This window comes from Brachyistius frenatus, unplaced genomic scaffold (genome assembly GCF_029030835.1).
Source record: "Brachyistius frenatus isolate BFR_SWC_R1_liver_20210118 unplaced genomic scaffold, ASM2903083v1 Contig_5, whole genome shotgun sequence".
NCBI classification, from domain to species: domain Eukaryota; kingdom Metazoa; phylum Chordata; class Actinopteri; family Embiotocidae; genus Brachyistius; species Brachyistius frenatus.
Window position 1 is genome coordinate 6,683,971 of NW_027210604.1, and position 14,433 is coordinate 6,698,403.

The window sequence follows — 14,433 nt, forward strand, 5'->3', positions numbered from 1 at the left end:
CGTGACTTCTCTGCCGACGTATCTTTAAAGCGACACCAGCAGCTTCAGTAAAAAAAGTAAAGTGCCTCGTTCCCACGTCTGAGTATTAAGCCCAGGTCTTTAAACGTCCCCGCAGGCACGACATCTCACCTCCGGACTAGTATGGCCAACACAGAGGTACGTTTAGTGTTTAGCTGCAGAAACTACGGCTTCCGGTTGATGTTGTTGTTTTAACACCCAGCTGGACGCTGACAAAACAAAGCTGTCAAAACTGGGATCTCCTGTCCACCGAGAGCAGGCACTTAAACGAACCGCGTTTGCTCGTTCACGTTCATGTTTTGCTCCTCTTGTCTCTGCTGGCCCTCAGGGAAATAAACTCTGGGGTGGCCGTTTCGTGGGAGACACCGATCCTATCATGGAAAAGTTCAACGCCTCCATTGCTTATGACCAGAGGATGTGGGACGCCGACATACGAGGGAGCAAGGCTTATGCCAAAGCTCTGGGGAAGGCGAGCCTGGTCACCACCGAGGAGATGGAGCAAATCTTACGTGGCATGGATCAGGTGAACACACACACACACACACACACACACACACACACACACACACACACACACACACACACACACACACACACACACACACACACACACACACACACACGCACACCTGGCTGGTTAATAGATGACAGCTGAAAATGTGCCATGGTGCAGCATTCCTCTGTGTTTTTTTTCTGAGTGTGTGGTGAACAAAAGTATCATCATGTGACGTGTGTCAGCTGCACACAGCTTCGGTTATTCTTTCAGTCAGGTCTCTGTTGAGGGCAAAAGTCAACAAATGTGCCTAATTCTGCTTGAAATTAAGTGAATTCAAACCCCTGCAGCGCAATCATTTTATTCTGTTTTTAAAAAAAAAAATCTGTGGCAAAGCAGAATGTGCAACAAAAGTTGATTGTATTGCGTCTATTGAAGATCACTTCACGTTACTGTCCTCATTTTGTTTCTCCAGATTTTTGACGAGTGGTCGAAAGGTATTTTTGTCATCAAACCTGGAGATGAAGACATTCATACTGCCAATGAGCGCAGGTTAAAGGTAAGGTGTGTGCTTGGTAACTCTGCAGAACCATATTTAACCATCTTAGACTGTACGTTTGTGCCATATAGGTGATGCTTTATAGAAAGGGAAACTTTAATGTATAAGGCCTACTACTCGTTAGGGAGGCAGGCATGAAATAATAGTTCTATGTTTGTTGTTCAATTAAAGTATTATTCAGGTTTATGATGACTTAGTTGTGGACATTTTTCTGTATCCGTCATGATAACATTATACTATAATACATTGTAATGTCCTGAAATCAGACAAGGGTATGTGTGGAGATATTCCATATATTTTGTTACTGTCTATAAATCCCACGAAAAGACCAAAGGCAACAATGAATTGATCCTAATAACAAGTGCTACAGCTGCACTTGAAGCCTGACAGTTGCCATATTTCTGAGGGCCACCGTCAAAGTGGGAAGTTTAGGAAGTATCGGGAGGTGCACTAACCTGTTGCTGCGTTTGCTCGTGTTTCTTTGGTATTTCTTGACAGTAAAAAGAAAAGTAGAAGAACACCAGTCTTATCTAAATGTGTGCCAACATCGCATGGAGCCTTTGAGAGAAAAATCTACCAGAAACTCACGGGTGATTTTAGCGTTGTTATTCTTTCAGTTATGGGCTATGTGCCCTCCTCCAGCCTTTGGAGGCTTGCTGATGGCTGTGATGAGAGATGTCATGGTCGTTTTGCTGCCTTTTCTCAGGAGCTGATTGGTGCACCTGCAGGGAAGCTGCACACTGGCAGGAGCAGAAATGACCAGGTTTGTGTTCACAATATTAAAACTGTAATAACTCAAGTTGCTTTTTGGATTTGGAGCCTACTTTTTACTTCATGCTTGGCCTGTTGGTAAAGTATTAGCAGACTATACTATGTGTGTTTTGGCCAACAAGGTGGTGACTGATATGAGGCTGTGGTTGCGAGATGCCATCACAACCCTGACGGACAACGCCTTACAGCTCACAACTACCATGGTGGAGCGGGCAGCAGCGTAAGACAGAACATCGTTTTCTGAAAACATTCAGTGCGATTTGTGACTGTGCTTTTTAAAAGCAGCACTGTGGTGTCTTCTCTCGCTTCTCTTTGAACCACAGAGAGATCGACGTCCTCTTTCCTGGTTACACCCACATGCAGAGGGCTCAGCCAATCAGATGGAGCCACTGGATTCTGAGGTGACCTACCTGAAGCGAAGTCAGTGCATGTTTCCCTTCTGTCGTATTAGACGTCGTGGGTTTCATGTCCGTGTCGGTCTTCTCTTTCTCCAGTCATGCTGTTGCTCTTGCCAGAGATGTGGACCGACTTCTGGAAATTAAGAAAAGAGTTAACGTCTTACCTCTCGGCAGGTCAGCTGTGAACACACTCACTGTCTGACGGGGAGTTTCACACACAGACGTGATCAGTTAAGAATGATTGCTGTTGTTTTGCAGCGGTGCCATCGCTGGGACACCATTTGACATCGACAGGGAGCTTCTGCGGAAAGGTCTGGCCACACGGCTTTGTTGCACTTTTAAAAAAAAAAAAAAATCTTTCACCTATATCTTGTTTCTTTGGGAAATATGTATTTAAAAAAAAAAAAGAAAGAAGTAAATCTACACCATTTCTCCTCCTCTGGATCTGTAGAGTTGGCATTTGATGGCATCAGCCTAAACAGCATGGACGCCACAGGCCAAAGAGATTTTGTTGGTACGTAAACTGTACACGTTGTCAGCTGTCATTTATAACTGGATTTAAGCCATGAAAATACATTAACTATACTCTCTAATCTGAGTCTTTTTATATTTGATCATCTGTTTTTTTTTTTTAGTGGAGTTCTTGTTCTGGGCTTCGTTGTGTTTGACCCACCTCAGTAAGATGGCTGAGGACCTGATGCTGTACAGCACAAAAGAGTTCTCCTTTATTGCACTCTCTGACGCCTACAGGTCAGTTTGTGTTTTCATTGTGTTTTAAGATTCTTATGGCTTTAGATTAAATATGAACAACATGATCCATGTCTGAATTACAGCAATTCAATAAGGCACATATGAGGCAAAACATTCTGACTCATTTATTAAGCAAATAACACTTATTATCTTGTAACATCGGCTCATGTCATGTCTGGGATAACAGATGTTAAATGAACAGTCGGTTCTCATAGTCACCTTGTTGGATGCAGCACAAAAAGTTGTTTTAAAGACTTCAGCATGAAGTGGAGAGGAGGTGTTGGAGGGTGTCCCAGAGAAAGTCTGATCTCTGCTGGTGACAATTTACATGAATTAAAGGATCAGCTGCTTCGTCTTAGTGACAGATACAACAAAGGCCCTGTAGAGTCAATGAGAGCAACGACAGCATGTTACGAAGGTGGTCATGAAATCATGTAAATGATAAATAATATATCGAATAACTGGGTAAATTATAATGGTTCGTGTTATCTTTCCAAACAGATTTGACAAATGTAAAGCCTTGCATTCATTTCTTACGTCAAAGTCTTCACCATCTTAGCTGTCAGTTCAATATAAATTCGTAGTGTTTCTATGAACTGCTGTACATTTTCTGTGCCTCTTATCTGTTCACACCTTCTTCTCTTCTGTGTTTGTGTGTCCAGCACAGGCAGCAGTCTGATGCCCCAGAAAAAGAATGCAGACAGTCTGGAGCTAATCAGAAGTAAAGCAGGTCGTGTCTTTGGCAGAGTAAGAGCTCCAGCTAAAGATATGTGAAATCATATTTGTGTATCTGTTGATTGAAGGCCCCGCTTTAATGGTGCCTGGTGCCTTATATCATCAGATCACTTTGAAAAGATACATTATGTGGAAAAGACAAACAACGCTAAAATGATTTTTTTTAATTTTTTTTTATGTCTTTTGTAGAATTAAGTAATATTTTGGTATAATTACAACAAACTTCAGAGAACGCTGCCATTAGTTCAAGTGCAGACCACATTTCCCACAAATCTTGTTGCTTCTTCTTCATTTTTACTCATTACAAGATGGTTGATATATTAGAAGTGCAGTTTAGCAAATTATGGTTTCTTCTAGAATCTGCTCAAAGCTTTTGTCTGTAGAACCAGCACCCTCATGTGCCAGAAGGCAGTCACTAGTGTTCCTACAGATTTAAACCTGCCAGCTCACAGAATATAACTATAACTATTTAACTGAAGGGGGGGGGAGTATTATTTTCATGGAAATCTTTAGTAATATCTTAAAGTTGATGTCAGAACAGCATTTAGGCTAACAAAGCATGTAAGAGGAAACCAGTTCACTGAAGGCTGAACTGAAGTTGCAGCCGAGTGTTGCTGCAGTTATAAATTATCACTCCTATTCACTGTCAGACAGCATATTCACCTGCTGTTGGTAGGTTTCAGTTGCAGAACCATTGTGGATGAACCATTTTACCTTTCAGAAGCAGAGAAGCACATTCAAACTTCACTGCTTTCTTTTGTAAATTGTATGACTTACGGCAGTTTTCTCATGAACTCATGTTTTCATTTTGTATTTCAGTGTGCAGGGTTCATGATGACACTCAAGGGCCTTCCCAGCACCTACAACAAAGACCTGCAGGTAGGGAAGTGCATCTTTGTGTGCTTTCCCCTGCCTTCACTTTTTGTTTTTCTAGATATTTCTTTCTAACTTCCGTCTGTCTTTGCTCTTGTCATCCCTCCTCAGGAGGACAAGGAGGCCATGTTTGACTGCTATGACTCTGTTCAGGCTGTGCTGCAGGTCACAACTGGAGTCATGTCTACTCTCAAGGTAAGAGATCTAGTTCACTTGTCTCCGTTTTGAAAAATAAATCAAATACACTGCTTAGTTACACATTTTATACACTGAGCACTTGTGCAGAAAGTTTTTAGTGAAGATGCAGTTGTTTATGTTGCGATGCTTTCAGAAGACCGGAGAGGAAAAAATAAATACGAGGCCTCTGGGGTTTTTTGTGATTTAATTTTTTTTGCAATGTACATTTGGGAAAAAAAATAAGGTTTGTAGAAATTTGCTTGCAGACCTTAATAACTTGTGTTCTTTATTTGTCCTCTGTTTCAGATCAACCAGAGTGTGATGGAAGCTGCCCTCAGTCCTGACATGCTGGCCACTGATCTGGCCTACTACCTCGTGAGGAAGGGGGTGAGTAGTGCATGCAATAGATATATTATTATATTGTATATTAAGAAACATTAAATAGATGCATTATTTGGACTTTGTGTTGTTTCTGATGTCTCGTGTCTCCATCCGCCACGCCACAGTGAAAAAAAACGAGCATAGCTAAAATCAGGACAAAAGCAAACTTAGTTGTGTGGTTTTATATGTGTTGTGTATCAACATGTAACAGACCATGTGACATTCTGTGTTGCAGGTGCCATTCAGAGAGGCTCACGGTATCTCTGGCAAAGCTGTGTTCACAGCTGAATCCCAAAATGTCTCCCTGAATCAACTCACTACGGAAGACCTGAGTGCTGTCAGGTGACAGTCTTCCTCTCGCTCTCGCACATAATCACAACTTAAAACCTCACACGCTAAAAGTTATTTCTTTGAGCTGGTTTTAGTATCAGTTTCTACAACGCAGACAATATGTCCTCCCTCAGTCATTTCATCTCATGGTTTTAAATTCTCTTTTGCTCATCTGTATCGGTAATTTTAGCCCTCTGTTTGGAAGTGACGTATCCTCCGTGTGGGACTACCAGAGCAGCGTGGAGCAGTACAGCGCCCCCGGAGGCACAGCCAAGAGTAGCGTCGCTGCACAGGTGGAACACCTGAGGACCTGGCTGAAGAAACAGGCACAGTGACCTCCACTCAATTTCCCCTTCAAATTGTGAATCATGTTTACTGCCACAATTAAGATAAGAATGAACCATCAGGTCGAAGTCAAAGGGAATTATTTGTAACTTCCGAACCACATTCCCCTTTAAACATGTTTCTAATATATGCCATGCCAGTTGGCTGGTGTTTAACCTCAGGATGTTTCAGCTGATCATGTACAAAATGTTATAAAGGTCCTGACCAGTGTGAAATATCTGACAAAATAAATAAACGGTGTTCTTACAGCCTGTTTTGTTAAGGCAGACTGATTTACACCACAAAAGCATCTGAGGCAATTTCTCTTCCAGTCTAGACTAACAAAGGGTCAAGGTGCTGTTAAATGGCACAGAGAGGTGTGCTTTTTAAAAAAAAAAATTTTACATTTACATTAGACAAAAACACAAAATGGTTTAAACATTACTTTGTTTAAGTGCAACCCAATGGCCCAGTGATTAGGGTATATACCACACAGGACCAGATCAGATTCTGTAAATCTCCACCGCCACTATCAAAAAAGGTATTAAAAGAGTCTTAATCAATACTTTGTCTGCCCATAGTTACAGCTTTACCAGTAAAATACAGTATTTGTGGTACTGTAATTGACTAAATTGAATAACATACTGTAATATACTATCACTGTCAAATTATAGTTTGTCAATTGGATGAAATACACCTGCTAATGAGATCCACAAAATGTGGTGAAACAATTGAGGCAATTTGTTTTTCCAGACAGTTTTGATTTAAGGTTTAGGCAAAAGTGCAACACGCAGAACCTGTCTGTAAAAATGCTTCAAGAAAAACAGTGATCAGTTTCATATTTTATTGGCATTTACTTTATTCAATCAAAATTATTGAATGATTTAATCCATAAAAAGCTAATTTCATAAATCTGGCATCACATTTTTCCCCAGTTTAAATTTTCATAAATGTTGATTGTGTACAAAGCAATTGATTAAACACTTAAAGAGGGTCCTATCATAAGCACGAATAGAAAAGACATGGTTACTTTGACAGATAGCCACAGGGCTTTAGCTACATTTAGACCTCATTTGTTTTTCCCACAAATAAACAAATATACAGTACATTTAGGAAATGTCTTAATTACCTGATACTTCGTTCAATCATCTGAACAACAAAGAGAACAAGATGCATGACAAGTAAAGAAATAGTATTGGAAAGTAAAAAGACACTCCCTCAGCCCTCAGCTTGTTCGGAAAAAAACACATTATAACACCTAATTCTACAAAAAGGTCATCACTCTTCCGTCTTATTGAAAAATACATTTAAGAAAATGCAGATTAGAGTATATAAAATCATAATGTGCAGGTACAGAATATTGACCCCGCCAATGAAAACAAACAAAGAAAGATGACATAAAAACCGGCTGAGGTAAAGATCTGTACTCCCCAAGTGCTGCAGGATTTTATCTGTTTATCTGTGTGCTAGTTAACGATATGATGATTTCAGAGTCGGTTGCAACAAGATTTGAGTCAACAGCCATGCCAGCAGATGTGTCAGACTATGCTGTGCCAACTTTAGCTCAATGCTAATGGCAAAATGCTAACATTGTCCCAATAACTAGGTTAACGTGCTGATGTTATTATTTTCAAGAATAACGTTACCATGTTCACCATTGTAGCATGTTAGCATGCAAACATTGTTGATTACCACTAAACACAAGGTATAGCTGAGGCTAATAAAAACATCCTTAATCATGGTCATAAACCAAAGTACAGGATAAATGGGTATTTTGACCTCATGATGGTGCTACGTTTGAAGTAAAGGGTTCTTCCTCAGGGGAACATGAATGTCTTTTACAGATTTCATGGCAAACCATTCAACTGCTGTTGAAATATTTCACTCAAAATCACAAATGTGAATCCCGTGGTGGTGCTTGAGGAAAACTTTGGGGATAACAAAAGTCAGAAGGACAGGAGGATACATCATCTGGGAACCATGAATGTCTGTACAAAATTTTAGTCCATCCAATAGCTGTTGAGATATTTTCAGTCTGGACCAAAGTGGCCAGCATTGCTGGAGTCGTGCTGCTAGCGTGGTCAAAAGTATCATTTTCATCTGTGGTAATTTGTCAGGCAAAATTTAAATCCTTAAATGAATGTATAGGGAGTGAACATCAAGCGTGAATAATGAACCAAAACTTAAACAAAACAACGGTAATGAGCCCTCAAAGGATGACGGTGAGAATTTTGTGGCTTTAATCAGTCAGTGTATCAGACCCGTGGTGCCGAGCACAACCGAGAAAACACCAAACCACACGTGGATCACGCTGGTCAGCGCTTTACCCGCCTTGGAGCAGTACACAACTCTGCCATCCAGAGGCTGTGTAGGTCTGAAGATGTCAGTCATTGGCTGTCCCGTCCAAAACAGGCACTGCTTAACTATCGTATCCAGCTGGAGTGAAGAGGGGAGAAAAGGGGTAACTGACTGAAGAGCTGAAGAGATACTAATCCTGAGATTTTAAGTAATATTTTTGATTCTCAAACACAAAAAAAACTGACATTAATGCTTCTGTCCAGTTTGCTTTTCCAATCAGTCATCCGTCAGACCTTCACCTCACTTTTTATTTTTACCATCTACAAGTCTTTAAAAGAGTCATCAGAAAGGGATCAAACATTTCTACATTATGTAAAAGTGATTTAAAGAATTATCTAAACTTGACTATTTCTATCTGTCAAAAGTCAGTCTGAAGGGCCAGAAGTTGCTCACCTGTCGACTACTGATGGACAGGGTCCTGTGAAACACTGTCCAGGCAACAGCCTGCTCACATCCTGGAGTTGTCATGGAGCCCACATAGCGGTAGTAAGTGTGAAGCTCCTTGGCAGCAGGGATAATGTCACTGAGTCGAAAGTTTGGGATCACCGTGCTGCTGCCTTAACGCAGAAAGAAAGAGAGAGAAATCATGAGTAAGCAAAGTTAGGATTTGATAATACAGTTCAGCAAACTAAAAGTTGGACTATATTCAAAACTATGTAATGTATACTGTGAAAAAGCTTGTATGCCATATTTAACATTTAATTAAAACAAAACTGATACCATTATTTTGTACTTGTCCCAAAGCATCTATTACTGCGTCCAAATGAGGATGATCGTCTGTTGTTTCCTGTGAGGGGGACACCATCAACACAAGGCACAAGCCTTACTACTCATTTAAAAAAAAAAAAAAAAAAAAAAAAAAGATTTTATGAGGAATATAGTTACGAAGATGAAAACATCACAATGTATTACCTCAAACAGGAAGGCGAGCAGAGCTATACCTGCCATGTCATGTTCTGCCTCTGCCAGAGAGCTGTATGGCTCCTTGATGTGGACGATGTGCAGCTGTACAAAGAGAGGAGAGAGTTACAATGTGCTGTAGAGTTAATCCTACAGTGCACTGTGACACTAACCTGTGTTAAAACATTAACTTCCCTTTCATCATAACATAGTCTTTAATTTATAATGGCCAGTTACAATTTTCCTTTCTGACTGGTTGGGTCAGATTTGTTGTGAAATACCCAGTAAATATGAAATATGTGAATTATTTTATTAAATAAATTACGTTTTTGTGCCGTACTGCTGTTTTTTTTTTAAAGTAATAAGGCAGAAAAAAAAAGTGATATTAGACCAGTTGTAGACAATTTAAATTTCAAATAACACAAATACAATTTATTCCACTTCATGTTACTAAAACAAGTATTCATCGAAACTGACAGCAACAGCAGTCTACTTTATAGTTAATTATGTGTGTTTAACTTTTGGATAACATCTTCAAGACAAACTAACATTTACATATTTATCATTTAATTATTTCATTTCAAAAAATAAATATCATTTGACATAAAATAGTCATTTATTTTACCAAAGGAGTTTCAATTTAAGCTGCTGTAGATCGGTTATTCATACTTCTAAGGCTGACGGAAATAAATAAAACATATTGAAGACAGACCGTAGGCCCAGCACTCGCACTGCAGAAAAAACTGGCTCCATGCTGACCCCTGTATTATGTTTTCCACCATAGCACTTTTATCTCAATAGCAACAAGTTGGATGTTGCTTCCTTGTACCTCCATAGGGAATCTCTCTCCGTCTATGGTGTGCTCTGATCCTGGTCTTCCGTTCCCTCCCCAGTGGAAGTGAAATTGGGCGGCCCTGTAGTGACCTGGCAGAGCTCCTCCAGTCAGTCGGACCGACTGCGGCAGAGCAAAGTGAGCTGCAGGGAAGAGAACAAATGTAGGTGTGACACTCACAGCATCTTAAACATGTATTCAACATGTGGCAGTAACCTGGTCTGGAAGGGAAGAGAGTAGTTTTGTCTGTTAGGCTGGATAAAGTACAGGCCTCATTACCAGAGTGTCCTTTGTTTTCCACTGTGATGTTGATTGTGTTGGTGTGACCAATGAAGTCGAAGGGTGGCAGGGCGCTGTTGATGTGCACTTTGCTGGTGACAATGTTGATGGGTGACTGGCGTAATCCTCCACAGCTGGGAAACTGAGCTGCCCAGTGGCTCGGGTCTAAACAACACAAACAACAACGACATCATAAAAGTTTAGGCCTCTCTGACTGCTGCCTCTAAGATTGTTTTTAGAGCCTTTAGCAACCAGCTCCTGCTATCTAATGATTTTCAAATTTAGGTTGACCACCTTCAAGAGGTGAGGTTTGTGTTGAAGGGTTAAAATCACTAAGACAGTACAGATCAGCCTTTAAGTCACCGGCTCTTTGACACTTTTTTTCCCCCTCAATATTGGGTTTGTCTTTTGAAGTTCTTGGCAGTCTTTCCATCTGGTCTTACCTCTGCATGTATCATCACAGGAGTACTGGCTCTGGTAACACCACTGAGCTGCAGAAAAAGCACAGCACTCAGTTCAGATCCAGAAACACACACACACACACACACACACACACACACACACACACATTTAGCAGAGGATTTTCCTGATCAGAATAGATCTCCATCGTGCCAAACGAGCAGGCTTTCTGTAGTTAATAAATGAGTATTAATTGATCCCACATTCACGCTCTATTAGCCACAGTTGTATTTTTTTCCTCAGTCAGCAACCTTACAGGCTGCTCTGCTAATGTGTTTGAGTTCTGCAGCTGAACTTTGACAAGTCAAAGCAGACACACACACACACACACACACAGATAATTATTAATTCTCACATTATAAATCTTGTCTTTCAATTGCTGTTATATATAGTTCAATTAAATATAAATTATCTGATAACACAAACAAAATATGACCAAATAATCACTGATAACTAATTAATGATACAGTCACAGGACACATTCAGTGACCTCCCCACCAGCTTTAACATGCAGTCACACCGTTGGGCTCAATGCTCTTTAAAAGAAGATTACACAAACACAAAGCATTTTACACACTGGACCACTTCCAACATGTAGGGAAACCATAATGTTTTTTTCAAATTTGGTGGAGTGCTTTCCTATTCACTTTGATAGCTAGAAATCTGCTGTCGTGATGATATGATTTGGTATAAATGTTAAAACTTTTCTGTTTTTCTTCACAGTTTTGATGCAAGATTATAAACAAAAGGCCCAATTTAGAGAATATGCAACAGAATTTTTTTTTTTTAAATATTTGCAAAACAGCAGTTTCATACTCGAAATTACCTGAATATAAATCTCTACATTTAATCAATAAAGTTTTATGGAAGTGTAATGAACATTCAATTCACGGGCAGCAGCTTTTGGGTTGTATGAACAAACTGCACATTTTAAAGTGGCCCTCTTATTGTCACCAGTCCAAGACACACCTGTGCAATAATCATGCTCTTTAATCAGTATCTTAATGTGCCACCCCTGTCAGGTTGATTGTCTTGGCAAAAGTGAAGTGGTCACGTAAAACACCGATTTTTACAAATTTATGAGCACAATTTGATAGAAATACACCTTTCGTGTACATAAAAGAAGTCTTAGATCTTTAAGTTCACCACAGGAAAAATGGGAGTGAAAATAAAAGTTTTGCATTTATATTTTTGTTGAGCGTAGGAAAGTCAATAAGCCAATTTCAGTTGAATTTAAAGACCCCACTCTTGATTTACAAAGCTTGTGATCATAACAGCAGCTCCAATTATAAAGTCTGATGATCACAGTGGAAGATAAAAGCCATTATTGATTTGCAAGGCGTATTAAAATAAATAGAGATGTCCTACCTATATTTAACAGTGTACATCAATCCAATTTGTTCCAAGAAAAGCCACTATCCTTTTCACATTATTATGTGTGTTACCCAATGATAGAGTTAAAGAAAATGATTTTAATCTTTCAGACAGATCAGTTGTGTGTTGTGCGGGAGTGGCTGTCATCACACTGATTGCATTCAGTGTGAAGTGCCTGTCCGGCTTTATCCAACTCCTTAACAGCCTCGACACGGCTGCATTGAGCGTGTCCATCCAACAGGTGCTGATGAAGTCATTTAGTGTTGTGCTGTGGTTGTGTATTGTATTGCTGATGTGAATGAAACTCCAGTGTCTGACCCTGCGGTGGGAATGAAGGCTGCTATAGAGAACCATTTAGCTAATATAGGAACACAGATTAGCCGCGCTGCCTCCCACAATGCCATTCTTTGAAAGGGGACAGCAGTTCTCACCAACTGAGAACAAAGCACAGGTGGAGGTTGGCTTCACTCCACCTGGCTCATTCACCTGTGTCAAACTGAGCAGTGCGGAAAAGTCAAACCTTAGATGATCCAGTTGTCACCCACCAGCTTTACTTTGTTTTCTTTTAACTCATTTCTTTGCCTTTTCTTGTACATGCATGTTATTTCCCATTAGGAATTCATCACTTACATTAGTTTTGAAAGATAAAATGACACTTTCTTCCTTTTAATGATAAGTTGAACTCAAAAGCCACAGAAAATGGCTCAGCTCAGACGCTGGGGAGTGACCAGTTGCTTTGTGGATAACATTACTAAACTTTAGACAGATGTTTCTGACTTGTGAGTTAGTTTGCTGACTTTATGACCCTTTTCTTGTGATCAAAATGGCTGCTTCTCAACAAACATTACAGTTTAAAACAAAGTTGAACGTTAAATTAAAAGTTAATTGACTGAAAAATAATCCGCAAACATTGTAGTTATACTTTTTTTTTTTTTTTTAAAGTAATTTTTCAGTGAAAGTGCCAAATGTTTGACAATTCCTGCTTCTAAAATGGGTGAATTGGTAGCTTTTCATTGTCTTAGATGATGAATATTAAATATTTTTTAGGTTTTGGACTGTTGCTTTTACAAAACAAGATGTGGTCATCTTGAGCTATATATATATATATACATACATTTACATTCTTAGAAATGTATCACTGTTATATTTCATTTCATTCTTGAAAAATGTAATTAGGTATAGAAAATAATCAGCAATTATTAATCAGTAATGTAAATAATCAATTGTTGGTTACAGCCCAACTTGAAACCCACCAACTATGACCACTTAAACAAAAAATATATTTTTCTTGTTTTATTTGAATAGTCCGGAAGATGTAAAATGTCACTAATCTGCACGAACAAAGCAAAAATGACAGTCAATAAAAATATTAACATCAGTTATGCAGTTTGTTTGTCTCCCATGTTAATTATTGTGCAACTTCTCTCTTCCTGCAGGTTGAGAATCACAGCATTTCATTATTTTTTTTGAGAGTTTGAGTTTGAAGTCACCATTTCAAAGTAATATTGCATTGTTTGCCTTTTTGAATTCAATATGAATGGTTATTAAAAAAAATTTTTTTAAAAAGTGGAAAAACTCCTAAATTAACAGAATGCATTGGCAAGGTGTAAACTTGGCCCCCAAAAATTCATCCTTTGTGTGTAAATGTGCATATGTGTGCGTGTGTGAGTCGTACCTGTGCACTGAGAGAGGAGAAAAAGCAGAGTCAGGAAGTAGAGAAAAAAACCCATGATCAGGACGAGCACAGAGGCAAGAGAAGCTCCTCACAGACTAAATTTCAGCCGCTTTCACATACTGACTGGGAGCAGCATTTGAGGGTGGGAGGGAAGATGGTCATGAGTAGGACAAAAGGTGTGTGTGTGTGTGTGTGTGTGTGTGTGTGTGTGTGTGTGTGTGTGTGTGTGTGTGTGTGTGTGTGTGTGTGTGTGTGTGTGTGTGTGTGTGTGTGTGTGTGTGTGTGTGTGTGTGTGTGAGAGAGGCTAAGAACGAGAGAGGGAAACATTTTTACTTTGAGCAAATGCTGCCAGTTCTCAGGTGTTTGAAATAGGAAAGACAGACACCTGGTGGTAAATCCAGATACTGTTTTTTTAATTTTATTTTTACTTCCTGCTCTATCAGACTTAAAGCTGTCACAGTCCCATGAATGCAAATCTCGATTGTGTAGTGCAATCATCACACATTCAAAAGTGGCAAAAAAAATAAAAATATTTGGGGATTTTCTCACTGCAAATATTGCACAGGTCCCTTAATGAAATGTTTTTAATTCTACCAGCGCTTTCCCCACTCTGACAAGTCAAAAAGTCTGCTGTGATCAGGGCCTATTCTCTGTTTTTTCTTTCATAGTTTTCTTAATTTAAAATCAGCAGAATTGTTCCCAAATTACACTCTTGCAAATCTTTAACTTCCTGTCAGTATAAAAACA

At 39.4% G+C, this 14,433-nt stretch overlaps 2 protein-coding genes across 3 annotated transcripts; one reads left to right on the forward strand and one right to left on the reverse strand.

Annotated features, from left to right (window-relative positions):
* Window positions 1–34: 34 nt before the first annotated feature.
* On the forward strand, window positions 35–6,119 carry asl (argininosuccinate lyase). 2 transcript variants are annotated; one of them, XM_069719296.1, is made up of 16 exons: window positions 35–156; window positions 347–541; window positions 987–1,070; window positions 1,777–1,833; window positions 1,964–2,061; window positions 2,165–2,242; window positions 2,336–2,413; window positions 2,498–2,550; window positions 2,691–2,753; window positions 2,875–2,989; window positions 3,652–3,736; window positions 4,544–4,603; window positions 4,709–4,792; window positions 5,081–5,161; window positions 5,391–5,497; window positions 5,676–6,119. In XM_069719296.1, exons 1-16 carry the CDS (start codon window positions 142–144, stop codon window positions 5,818–5,820), a joined length of 1,398 nt encoding a protein of 465 aa, XP_069575397.1. In that variant the 5' UTR covers window positions 35–141; the 3' UTR covers window positions 5,821–6,119. The 2 variants fall into 2 exon arrangements, with proteins under 2 accessions (XP_069575397.1, XP_069575406.1); XM_069719305.1 differs by lacking the exons at window positions 35–156; window positions 347–541 and adding an exon at window positions 1,569–1,660 and having other exon boundaries at window positions 992–1,070.
* A 1,937-nt stretch (window positions 6,120–8,056) lies between these two features.
* On the reverse strand, window positions 8,057–13,848 carry ca4c (carbonic anhydrase IV c). The gene is made up of 9 exons (XM_069722142.1): window positions 13,807–13,848; window positions 13,687–13,693; window positions 10,622–10,669; window positions 10,179–10,343; window positions 9,897–10,042; window positions 9,080–9,172; window positions 8,888–8,954; window positions 8,561–8,724; window positions 8,057–8,245 (listed from the first exon to the last, which is right to left on the reverse strand). Exons 1-9 carry the CDS (start codon window positions 13,846–13,848, stop codon window positions 8,057–8,059), a joined length of 921 nt encoding a protein of 306 aa, XP_069578243.1.
* Window positions 13,849–14,433: the final 585 nt, after the last annotated feature.